Source organism: Cryptotermes secundus, unplaced genomic scaffold (assembly GCF_002891405.2).
Source record: "Cryptotermes secundus unplaced genomic scaffold, Csec_1.0 scaffold56, whole genome shotgun sequence".
In the NCBI taxonomy this organism is placed as follows: Eukaryota; Metazoa; Arthropoda; class Insecta; order Blattodea; family Kalotermitidae; genus Cryptotermes; species Cryptotermes secundus.
In genome coordinates, this window is record NW_019744407.1 from 1216696 (window position 1) to 1229441 (window position 12746).

Consider the following 12746-nt stretch of genomic DNA (forward strand, 5'->3'; position numbering starts at 1 on the left):
TTGCCACCACCAGGTAGTGGTCAGTATCACAGTCTGCTGCCCTGAATGATCGGACATCAAGTATACTTGAGTGGCGTCTGCTGTCTATCAAAATATGGTCTATTTGATTGTGTATCTTCCCATCAGGAGGTGTCCAAATAAATTTATGGATGTTACAATGTGGGAACATTGTACTTTTGACAGTAAGATTTTTTGGTGTGGCAAAGTTTACTACTCTGACTTCATTATCATTGNTATGATATTATTGGGGATCATCAGTTTTGGTTTCGACGTAACAGATCAACTACAGATCATATCTTTCGCATTCGTCAGTTATTGGAGAAAAAATGGGAGTACGATGAGACAGTACATCAGCTATTCATAGACTTCTAGAAATCCTATGATTCAGTCAGGAGGGAAGTATTGTACAATATTCTGATAAGGTTTGGAATACCCATGAAACTAGTTGGGTGGATTAAAACGTGTTTACGCGCCATAGCTCAAGCGGTTAGTCGCTGGCTTCCCACCGTGGCGGCCCGGGTTCGATCCCGGGTCTGGTCTACTGGGATTTGTGGAGGACAAAGTGGCGTTGGGGCAGGTTTTCTCCGAGTACTTCGGTTTCCCCTCCCTATCCTCATCCCACCAATTTTTCCACAATCACCCTCACCTATCATCTTGGGCTGGTACAATAGGCCAGAAGTGGCTGCAGTACAAGGGACTTAGTCCCACCCCACTAGCATTAAAACAAATCCGTGTTTAAACGAAACCTATAGTAAAGTCCGTGTAGGTAAACATTCATCTGATAAAGTTCCTATTCAGAATGGTCTAAAACAAGGAGATGCTTAATGGCCATTCCTTTTCAACTTTGCTTTGGAATATGCCATTAGGAAGGTCCAAGGAAACCAGGTGGCACTGAAATTAAACGGGACACATCAGGTGTTGGCCTATGCCGATGATGTGAATCTACTGGGTGACAATGTAGATACCACAATAAAAAAACACACAAACTTTAATTGACGCAAGTAAAGAGGTCGGTCTAGAAGTAAACAGAGAAAACTAAGTATATGTTGCCGCCTCGTCACCAAAACACAGGGCAAAATCATGACATAAAGATAGGAAACAGATGTTTTGAAAATGTGGCACAGTTCAGATATTTGGGAACAATGATAACAGATCGAAACCCAATTCAGGAGAAAATTAAGAGGAGATTGAACTCGGGTAATGCTAGCTACCATTCGGTTCAGAACCTTTTGTCTTCTCATCTGCTGTCCAAAAACATAAAAATTAGAATATACAAAACTATAATTTTGCCTGTGTTTCTGTATGGGTGTGAAACTTGGTTTCTGATATTAAGGGAGGAACATAGACTGAGGGTGTTTGAGAACAGGGGGGTTGAGGAGAATATTTGGACCGAAGAGAGATGAAGTGACAGGAGGTTGGAGAAAACTACATAATGAGGAGCTTCATAACTTGTACTCTTTTCCAAGTATAATTAGAATGATCAATTCTAGGAGGATGAGGTGGGCAGGGCAGTAGCACGAATGGGGGAGACGAGGAATGCGTATAGGATATTGGTGAGAAAGCCAGACAGAAAGAGACCACTGGGAAGACCAAGGCATAGGTGGGTGGACAATATTAAAATGGATCTTAGAGACAGGATGGAATGGTATGAATTGGACTGATCTGGTTCAGGATAGGGACCAGTGGAGGGCTCTTGTGAACACGGTAATGAACCCTTGGGTTCCATAAAATGGTGGGAAATTCTTGAGTAGCTGCAGAATTGGTGGCTCCTCCAGAAGGGCTCACTTCCATGAGTAGGTAAGTAACTGACGGAACTGTTCAAAAGGAGTTCGTCCCTCGTGGTCAGACAGTCAATATAGAGTTCTATCGCGATGTTCTAAGGTGTTTGAGGGAGGACATGAGGAGAAAACGTCCAGAGAAGTGGCGCACGAACGACTGGGTACTCCATCATGACAACGCATACGGCTTACATTGTGCAGGAATTTTTGGCTAAAAACAAGATGGCAGTTGATCCCCACCCACCGTACTCGCCAGACTTAGCTCCATGCGACTTCTTCCTCTTCCCCAAGATGAAAATCAAGTTGAAGGGGCAAAGATTTGATACAGTTGAGGAAATTCAAGCGGAAACGCAGAAGTTACTAAACACCCTAACAAAGAAAGACTTCCAGGATGCATTTCAAAAGTGGCAGAAACGCTTGGCTCGGTGTATGCGCTCCCAAGGGGACTACTTTGAAGGTGATGGTGCGGAATAAGATCTAGGTAAGCTGTAATAGTTTTTATTAATATATTTCGGGAACTTTTGGATTGCACCACGTACGATATATACATGGGTCCCAGAAATGCCTAAAGTATTTGGAGCATTTTTGGTGGTTAAAAATGGAACGAAGCCCCTATAAACATAACTCTGTAAGAGCATCTCTCCCGAGATATGGTCTCATTTTGTTTAGGTTTCATTGCTAAAGAATGTTTCACAAAGGACGGGATCTTCAGCTTCCGTAATGTTCATGATATGATGAAAATCCCTATGTACTAAGATCCTGCAAACATGAGCAGCAATTTTAGTCAGTGTATGGCCAGGTGTTGTCAGCAATGAGTTAACCAGCCCATATTAGTTACAGACGTCTTAATGAACAGACATATAATCTTTTATTTTAACAATATGCACTGCCAGCTCTCCTAGAAGGTAAACCACTTGGGCTGAGAAACACTATGTAGCTCATGCATGATGGCATTCATGGCACAAGAACTGCGGAATGAAAGCTTTGGCTTTCAGTGGATTGAATGTGGATTGGCCAGTCAGACACCTCACTTTAATGTCTGTGCCTGCAGCTGAGGGCATCTACGTTCAAATCGTCAACACAAAAGAAGAACTTTGGCAGTGGATTCAAAACGTATGCCACACTGTTCACATAAAGCCTAGACTCTTCAAGCACATCAAGCAGGCCTTAATGCATAGGGATAAACTGCGCAGATAAATGGTTGGAGACGATTTTCACAATTGACTTTACAACTATAGTTTTAAAACCTTTGTCTTTAAGGCAAAGTTTATTAAAGTAGTTATAGTTTTACTTCCTGATGTGGTTTTGCGAGTCCTTCTGGGGTGCCCCCCCCCCCAGAGCCGCTTGCTTTACTTTCAACTTCCCGATATATTTCCAAACTTTTCGGTGATATTTCTAGGACACTTGTGTACATCAGCCACCTTTCCCAAACTTACTCATATAATAAAATGCTCATCATTATTACAAGGGTTGAAAAATTCATCTCACTGCTCTTCAGAGAGAGAAAAAAAAAACACTGTGTCCTGGTGCATTAAGTTACGCATAGGAATATACTGTAATATACATACCGTACATCCAAACGCTTGCCTACATTTCTCACGAGAGACAGGTCCCCATAAATACAACAGTACGCCATAAAGAAACTGGGCATGCTACGTTAACCACCACCACATGACACTTGCTTATTTATAAATGTCGGTTCTACGAATATTTCGGCAGTGGCTGGCAACACAGGATAGGAATTACGCAAAGGCAGTCTTATACCCTCAGGGCACTGTAGGTTGTAAAAAACAAAATATATAAGTTATGCCATAAGTCAAAGAACGAGACTGCTGCTCATCTAGTTCCTAATAAATGCCTTCTGCATCATAATCATACCAACTGCACAATGCAGTCTTTTTTTATATAGTTTAATTATGTCTCGCACTATTTACGTCTGTCAATAGCCGCGCTTACGCCGATAGCTGGATATGATACGAATTCGAACATCTTCCAGCCACTGCCGCATGTCAGCCTTTAGGTCGCGCATTTTCACACGTATTTCTTCACGCATCAAATTGTAACACATCGCGATAAGACCCATTCCTAGGAGCAGATACACAAAATTGATGATCAGTTTTGTCTGACTGCCACTATTGAGAGCTTCAAGGATGTTTGCTCCAGGCACAAAGTCTCCGATCCCAATTTTACAAAGACTAGTCACACAGAAATACGTGCTATCAAGATATTCCCATCCTTCCCACTCCGCGAACATGATTGTTCCAGTGAGCACATAGCCACCCATAACCCAAAGACAGGCGGTGGATGGGACAATTATACGGGGGGCTGGGGTTGGGGGCAGATTGCTCTCAGAATCATGGTCGCCTACACCCTCTTCACTACACTCGTACAAACGCCTGTATAGCCAGCGAAACGTTGAAGCCAGAACCTTCCCCATGTTCATGAAGTACAACACATACAGCGGAATTCCAAAAACAGCATACAGTACGGTGAGACCTTTCCCCATTGGTGTTTTGGGGACGATATTTCCGTAGCCGATCATGGTGAATACAGCCAAGCAGAACATCAAGGAGGCTGGGAAGGTCCATAAATCCTCATTGATTCTACCATTATAACCTTCTTTATAAGCTTTCGCAAAATCATTCTGGAAGACTTTCAGCACCCTGTCAACCTCACTACGCCAGGCAGTTTCGTTGAAAGTGAACCCACTAACAGTCAAATTCCAGATGTCACAAACACATGTCGCATGAAGTTTTGCCACATTTTCATTTTGAGGATTCTTCCAGTCCTTCTCAATCCACATGAAACCAAAAGCTCCGACAATGGCATAACCAACCACGAGGCCACCTACTCCAACCTGAGTACACATAAACGCCACCAACTTTCGGCAACAATCCTTCACCTTCTCGCGGGGATCACTAGTCGTCGTCGACGACGAACCTCGACTACGCACGGAGCTTCGAACCCCGGACACACCAATGGATCCCATCTTCTTCAATCGATGGCTTTCCGACAACTGAAATTGTTTCCCCACTGACGCAGCCACGGAGCCCACCCCAGCTATTTCTAGACACACCACTTGGCACCGCGCCCTGCTACGCTATCAACTGGCAACATCACTGTCTCGCAAATTCACAGATGGTTTAATTATTCGCTGACAGAGGGGTTAGGTATATACCACATGTCAACTTGACTTACGTGCCTGTGGGGCCCAGGTAGCTTAACTTCACTAAACCCTAACAATGGTCTCTACACTTTCACGGGGCGAGTCTTTGTCTTCGTATTCATGCTGTACAGATACGTACTCATCGACGAAAATTAAACGCATATTGTTCTCCCATTCCACAAAATAGTGTAGAGCTGAGAAACGGGCTGGCGTAGGGGTTAACGCCCTTGGTTCGTACATGGTGAGTTCTCGGTTCGAATACCGACCGGGACACTGCCTACCTCAACTAAGATCCTCTTTAAATAATTTGTGGAATACTTAAACTTTCAGAGATTTAATTCTGTCACTGCCTGTACTAATCTTTAACACTCTTTTGGTAAAAACCTGTAATACCTGATAATTGGGGTTTGAATACGAATGTGTGTAAGCTGAGACATCCTAAAAGGGTGAATGCTATTTTCTGTTGAGGTGGAGCGTAAAGCTGATCACTCACCCCCTCCAAAGCCCGGACAAAACTGCACAAANGGTATTTCAAAGCCAAACAGCCGCCAAAGAAGACTCCAATCCCATTTTTGCCTGGTTGCTGTGAATACTAAATAATTAGTTCTTACGTTTAAATTTGGCAAACTCATAAAGTAATAATAATCATACAGCTCCAGTCTTATCTACAGAGTCATGCTGTGCCTGTCGGTAAATGTAAATATATTATAGCATGTAGAGAGCTGTTACTAAGTTACGGCACAATAAACAAGTTATCAGCGTAACAATTATTGCACACTCAACAGAACAACACGTCACAATGGGAGGTATGCGGGAGGTGTTCTCTACGCGGTCCGTGCGACAGCTGCTATGTGACGTAACAACAGAACTGTTGGGAGATACGACCGTTCAAGTGACTAGACTGCCGTGGTAGCAAATTATACTAGAAATAGGGCATAATCTGCTGTACAATGCCTGGATTGACAGAGGCCTTGTATATATTGTACATAGAAATAGTAATTAAGACTAGAATTAAATTGTAAATATATGTCAATACTGACAATGGACTGACTAAGACTGACAAATGACAGACCCGACCTCTCGTCAGAGAGGGCGCCCCAAATGGACAGGACAGCAACTTTCACAAAGAAGAAAACATCTGGTCATGAGCCCCAGCTGAGGCTCGACACCAAGGCAGACAGACTGACTGACCGTCAGTTGCAACATGACTTTGACTTTGTTGGGAGAGGTGTTTTCTGTTGGATCCGCTCCGAGGCTATGTCACTCGATCGATCGAATTCAGTTGGAGTCGATTTGAGTGTTGAGACAGTCGCCGGCCAGTAAGGACGTGAACACGGAAGTTGAGGAATCTGCGGCGTTGGAAGCCGTTACCAGACAGTGACTGGTGAAGACACATCAGACCGGAAGACTTAGTACGTGCTGTAGTGAACTGCTAAGTGTGTGAATTAGCGACAGCGCTATAGTTACTTGCAGTTACGAACTGTAAGCGTTCAATAAATCCAATTATCAATCCAAACCCCGTCTATAGTCACTCCATAAAATCGTGACAACTGGTGTCAGAAGTGGAACTGGATTCAGTTATTGGGTTGAAGACTGCAGTGGTTGGTTGTATCGTCAGCATAAAAAATGGAACAAAGGATGGAACGTCCGGTAACCGGAATAGAAAAAATGGATTCCGAGATAGACAAGCGGCCTCCGTAGTCTAGAGGTAACGTTCCCACCTCATGACTCGTAGTACGCGGGTTCAAATACCCGGCGGAGGTCGTCGAATTTTTAAGGGCGGAAAAATTCAGGGAACAAGTCCTCCAGGAGGGACTTTAAGCCGTGGGTCCGGTGTCGTAGCTTTACGGCACGTAAAAGAACCTCATATCTCCAAAGGAGGTCACTGAGCCAAATTAACGGACGTTTCCCGCCCAACAGCAGTCTCTAATACCTCTGGTAGATGGGGGAAGCATTATAGATACCTCTCAGCTAGTAGAGCCGGTCTCGCTGGCTGGGCGGGACTGATGGTAAGCACCAGTACCGGTAGGATATAGAGACTGGTAGAAATCATAGAGGGAAGCACAATGGACCAATACAGGTATCAGTGTATGGGGAAACCCACCCTCTCCAATAACTAACTACCGAGATAGACGCCAACAAAGAAAGGATGATGACCAGGTTAGATGCCTATCAAGAAAAAAATGGATGCCAGGTTAGAAAAAATGATAAACAATCGAAAAGAGACGACGGCCTGCCAAGAAGCGAAAGAGGTCTATCTAGAAAAGATCGAAGCATCGTTAACATTTGTTCATCTGTTCGCATATCCTTGAACAGTCTACACCACTCTTACAGTTCCTTCACTCATTATGTTTTGGCCGTAAACGGCGCATAATTCGCAAATGATTTCGGCAGCACTTGTGTTTTTAGCGTGTCGAAAGCGGATAACAGCATGAATTTCGCAGCTGGCGGGATTATCAATCGCAGGACACTTCATATCTCACTCTGTAGAGACAAGAACAAACACTAGGTGATCAGTTACGTGATGGTTTAATGAGTCATATGATGCTACTTCGCATGTGCGAGCTCTCCCCTGTTCCTACATTAGTTGCCTAAAATAAACTGGGGTTACTTTCCGAACAGCCCTCGTATTTACACTTCACGGATCATTTATAGCAGTATTTCTCAATCGCCGGGCTGCGGCCCGGTACCGGATCCTCGTCTTAGAGAAAAAACATTTTACCTGGTCGCGGTCTGACAAAGGTTGAAACCACTTATTTATAGAACGAAGACAGGAATAATACAAATGGAAATACAGTATTTAATACAAATAAATGCCTGTTACAGATATTTACAAACATCTTACTTTATACAGGTGCAGAACAAATTAATCATGTAAAAGAAATATTATATTGTAGCATGCACAACCGTTGATATGCAATGACCGAGGTGAATAAACAGCGACCGTTTATAGACAACGGCTCGGTCAACACTTTCCCTTGGTAACGAATACGCACGTAACAATAGAAGAACGGTTTTCTATGTGGTCCCTGCCTAGATGTTATAACTAGGACAGTTGGAGCAATGAGTGGTGATATACATTTACCACAATACAGGTCGCTAGGCATACCCACGGGAATATACAAACTGATACACTTCTCCACTAGGAGGCGACGAAAAGGGAAGTCTCAAATCTGAGACAGTAAAATACGGTCACGAGTCTGAAGGGACTCTGAGCAGAAAAAAACTGCGCTGGCAAGGACCAGTATCATATACAAAATACAGAATCACACTCTCGTCAGAGAGGACGCCCCACGAAAACAAGACTGTAACTGTGAAACAGCAATTAATATCTGGTCATGAGGCCCAGATGGGGCTCGACACCAAGAATTACTGACTGACTGACTGACTGACTGACCGTCAGTCGCAATGTGACTTTGACTCTGACTTTGAACCATCGTAGTGAGTTGAGTTCTGCAAGGGACGCTGAGAAGAGATGGGCAATGTTGCACAAAGAACCCGGAAAGGATGGACGTTAGGGATGAGACGTTGGGCGAAACCGGAGTGTTATAACGGTATAAGGAACCGAGACTTGATGGGGTGGCTACGTCTTGGAAACGAGAGGGCATCCGACAGGATCTTAGGGAAAACCTTCGGGCTGGAGATCGTGAAGCGCATAGCCGGATCTTCCATCAGGATTCGAAAAACGTGACAGGACATTATGGAGGGGTCGGCTTCCACCGAAACGAAAGAAGAGACAGTACACAGAGTAGGAGCCATAAATGTGGGTGCACTGGCCACTTTCGGGACGTTTGCGCCAACCGATCGGAAAAGCAGGATGATTATGGTAGCTGGCGAGTAAACACTGTGAAAACCGAGCGATGGGGAGGAAGATGAGACAACGCACAGACGCTGGAAGCACAGCACTCAGAAAAGGAGAAATGGTGGTACGCCTCTAGGCCATAAGGAACGTACAGTCTTATAGAAGGGGCAATGTAGCATGTACAGCCGTTGCTATGTAACGACCACGAGATAAGGCGAATAAACAGTGGCCGTTTCTTGGCAACGGCTCGGTAAACACGTTCCCGCTGTAACGAACATGCAAGAAACAATAAAAGAACGATACTTCCTATGTGACCCATGCCGAGAAGTTATAGCCAAGACAATGGAGCAATGAGTGGGTGATGCCACCACCCCCCCAAACACACGATGTTTACCTAGCCCTCTTTGCCAACGACACCCGTTTGTATGCGACAGATCGCGAAGAAGGTTCTGGTGTCAGAAAACTCCAGTGTGCTCTCAGCTCAATGGAGACCTAGTGTGAGCGCTTGGATATTGTAATTAATGAAGATAACACTCGTGGGATATACACGTACTTTTCTCACAGTTATCGACCGCCTGAGTCCCATCTTACACTGAATAGATGAAACGCTCCATTTGTAAATAGTGCAAAGTATCTCGTTGTAATCTTCGATAAGAAAGTTACATGGAGATTGCACATAGAAATGATCGAAGCCAAGGCCTTCTGAACATTTATTAGAACGTAATCCCTATTCAAAAGTGAGCGATTAAGCGCTAACATTAAATTGACCCTCCACGAAGCACTCATTAGGAGTACAATGACTTATGCTTGATCTGCCTGGGAGTTTGGGGCAGACAACCATCTACTGCAACTTGCAGCTCCTGCAAAACAAAGTTCTCCATGCCACTGGAAACTTTGTAAGGAGAACACCGATTCGCGATTTGCACATGGCTTTCAAACATATATGATTATATAACAAAGTTATGCAGGCAACAAGCAGAAGTAATACAAAATCATGAAAATGCAAATGTTTGTAACACTGGACAAGGCAAACCCTGACACAGGAAATATAAGAAGCTTAAACTTGGCGGCAGTCAAGCATATGATTGTTAAAGTGAATAGACTACCATTGTAGCAGGAGCTGCTAATGATAGGGCATGAACTGACACAGGCCTTGTATATGTTGTATATACATGTGAAATGTAAATTGTACATATGACAACAGACTTATTACTGCTGACTGTGACTGGAAAATGAGAGACCCATCCTCTCCTCAGAGAAAACGCCTCACATCAAGCCTGCAATGGTTGGACAGTAATAAAGATCTAGTCTTAAGCACAAAATGGATGCTTTATTCCAAGACAGACTGGCCAACTGGCCAACTGACCATCGGTCATAAAATAAGACTCAGTGGGGAGCTGAGTTCTGCAAGGGAGGCTGAGAAGAAATGGAGCTATATTTCAGTTGACAGTTGAGTTGTAGAATATTACCCAGCTGCCAACGACGCGTGCACAGAAGCTGAAGAATCTCCATTGTTAAGATCCGTTACTAGGAAACGGCTAGTGAAAGCAGACTGAGAAGACAGTGTGTGCTCTAGAGATCTGTAAAGTTTGTAGATTAGTGATAGCATTGTAAGTGCTTGTAGTTCCTAGTCATGTGTATAAGTGGTAAATAAATCTATTCACCAATCCAAAACCTATCTATAATCACACATACACATGACAATATTCTTCAATATTTACAATACTTAAGAATATCAAATTAAGGTAAATTATTTTACCAAGGAGAAGAAGTGAGATAACAGCATTCTTTTAATGTTGGCTTAAACACCTTTACATTATGATTTGAACTTTTAATGGTAGATGGATACTACTGATTCCTGTGTAGTGCACTCCTTTATGATATCCAGTGAGGTCAGCATTTGGCATACAGAGATCATGTTTATGTCTTGTGTTTACTTTGTACATGTCTTAATTTGTCTGAATCCTTTATATGCTACATACAACAAGATAATGAAAGTAAATGCTTGCTGGAAATTATATTAGAGATCTAATATAGTTCTCAATAAGACACTGCCTTTTTAATGACTGCCATTATTCTAGTGATTTTCTTTTGCATGTTAAATCCTTTATGATGTCTGTTAAATTTTCCCATATGATTTCTCCATATGACATGATAAAAGTGAAAATAACTGAAGTACAATAATTTTTAGAGTATCTGTCTCTGGCAGTTCCTATAGTAAGACATTCTGAACTTAGTTTATGAATAATTAATTCAATGGGTGTTTCCCAGTTTATCAGTTTACAAGTAAGTTGTTCATACTTTAAATGTTTTTTATTATTATACCCTACATTTAGATTAACACATGTTTTGCTATAAGTAACAAATTTCACAAAGCTTGTTTAGTCAAAATTTAATGTAAATGTATTGGTTTTAAACAATTTATTCAAACACGCAATGGCAATGTTCATGAAATTATGAAAGCAGTAAATTTCTGGATGTGAAATGATGATGATGATCCATCACCTGAACTACTGTCTTTAATATGTGTGCAGGTTTTCATGTCATGATCACCTAGAGAGCTATGACAGCGGGGACATGCGCTCCTGGTAGGGTCACCTATGCCACACAAATCAAAGGGTAGGGTCCAGATGAAGGACAGTATATGGTCCTACAGTTTGGGGATTGGGCATAAGTCTAACAACCTCATCTCACAAAACTATGTGTGTTATAAAACCTAAGAACAGATGCTGGATGGAGAGAAGAACATGCATCTGTCACTTACAATGCAAAGGTTCTTAAAGGACTACAATGCCATGGAATAAGCAAGTGAAGTAACAATACTACTACAATCATCAAAGAATCATATGTTTGGTTTTGGCGCTGATGGGCAGACGAAAGATCACTGATATGTATGTGAAAACATGAAAAGATCCATGTACTGAACCTTAACTAACTTCACATTTAAAAATGCCTCACTTCAGCAGTTTTGAGTTGATTCTTTTACAACCAATATATAAACAATGGAGAATCAATCACAAGTCGGTGTGCATCGAATCAAAGGGCATTAATCTGACTTCATGAAGGCTTCTCATGCTAGTTAAATCCTATTTCAAAAGAAACTACTTCACAGTCTATGCAGTACGACCACCATTCAACAAATTATTCAAGAGCTATAAAATAAACAGGTAGACAGAGGTATGTGTCGGTCTTTTAAAGCATAAAAGGTTACATTCAAGTAACGAAAATTTTGCCTAACCTAGAAGTACATAATTTAACCTAACCTTTACCAAACACTCCCCATTTTTATCCTTTGACAAATATCCTGAAAATATACCGTTTTACTTACCTTCCGGTACATTAACAGCTGAATATAATCCAAATAATAACTGCCTATAATCATAAATTGGACATTTTGTTGCGTTAATAACACCACCAGAATAACCATAAACCCAACACCCTAATCAACCTACAAACATATTCGCCAACTTCGTCATCTTAACAACAATTTTGTACACCAGAGTGCTCTGCTTCACCAAGATTAGTGAAGAAAAGACGGCTAAATAGCGCATTTCCCAAAGGAATGGATTCGTTTTGCATTTTTGTTCTCTTACAGTTGAACGGAGGTAGGATATTCCTGATTAAAATGGCAGTTTATTTCTTCGCTTCTTCGTCGTCAGATAGACTGTTTGATCCGAACGTCGAAATTCATGAATTTATGCACGCTCCATGTGTTCCTTAGTGATCCGTAGGTATCCCTGACGGGCAATTGCTGTAACGGCTGTAAATGATGGTAACTAAGAGTAATAATATGTCCTGGACATTTGTACGTTACTACCCTTTACAAGTCCCTGGTCATGCATGCAGAATAATAACGAACAAGGATAGAAAACGTTTATCGAACATGCATTGTGTTGATTTTATGAAAGTGGTTCTCCGTGGTTAAGAACCATGGCATGGAGGTACAGCTCCACGCATTATTAACCTCCGTACCATATGAAAGTAGGTGATCAATGCCGGG

General features: G+C 42.3%; 2 protein-coding genes across 6 annotated transcripts in view; both read right to left on the reverse strand.

Annotated features, from left to right (window-relative positions):
* The window catches only part of LOC111874647 (UPF0565 protein C2orf69 homolog), a 63084-nt gene extending 50847 nt beyond the window's left edge, over positions 1 to 12237 (reverse strand). For 4 of the 5 annotated variants that reach the window (XR_002844600.2, XM_033755550.1, XM_023870312.2 and 1 more), the window contains exon 1: positions 12075 to 12237. The gene's annotated coding sequence lies outside the window, so the exon portion shown is untranslated. Of the gene's footprint in view, positions 1 to 3346; positions 3443 to 12074 lie in introns of those variants that run through there. The other variant, XM_023870311.2, reaches the window with a different exon arrangement.
* On the reverse strand, positions 3581 to 4776 carry LOC111874648 (potassium channel subfamily K member 15). Its single transcript, XM_023870315.2, has one exon. The coding sequence runs from the start codon at positions 4765 to 4767 to the stop codon at positions 3718 to 3720; it is 1050 nt and encodes a 349-aa protein (XP_023726083.1). The 5' UTR covers positions 4768 to 4776; the 3' UTR covers positions 3581 to 3717.
* Positions 12238 to 12746: the final 509 nt, after the last annotated feature.

What these genes read in the sequence shown, in the direction of transcription:
- LOC111874648 (XM_023870315.2), bottom strand. Translation starts at nt 4,767, where the DNA reads ATGGGATCCATTGGTGTGTCCGGGGTTCGAAGCTCCGTGCGTAGTCGA.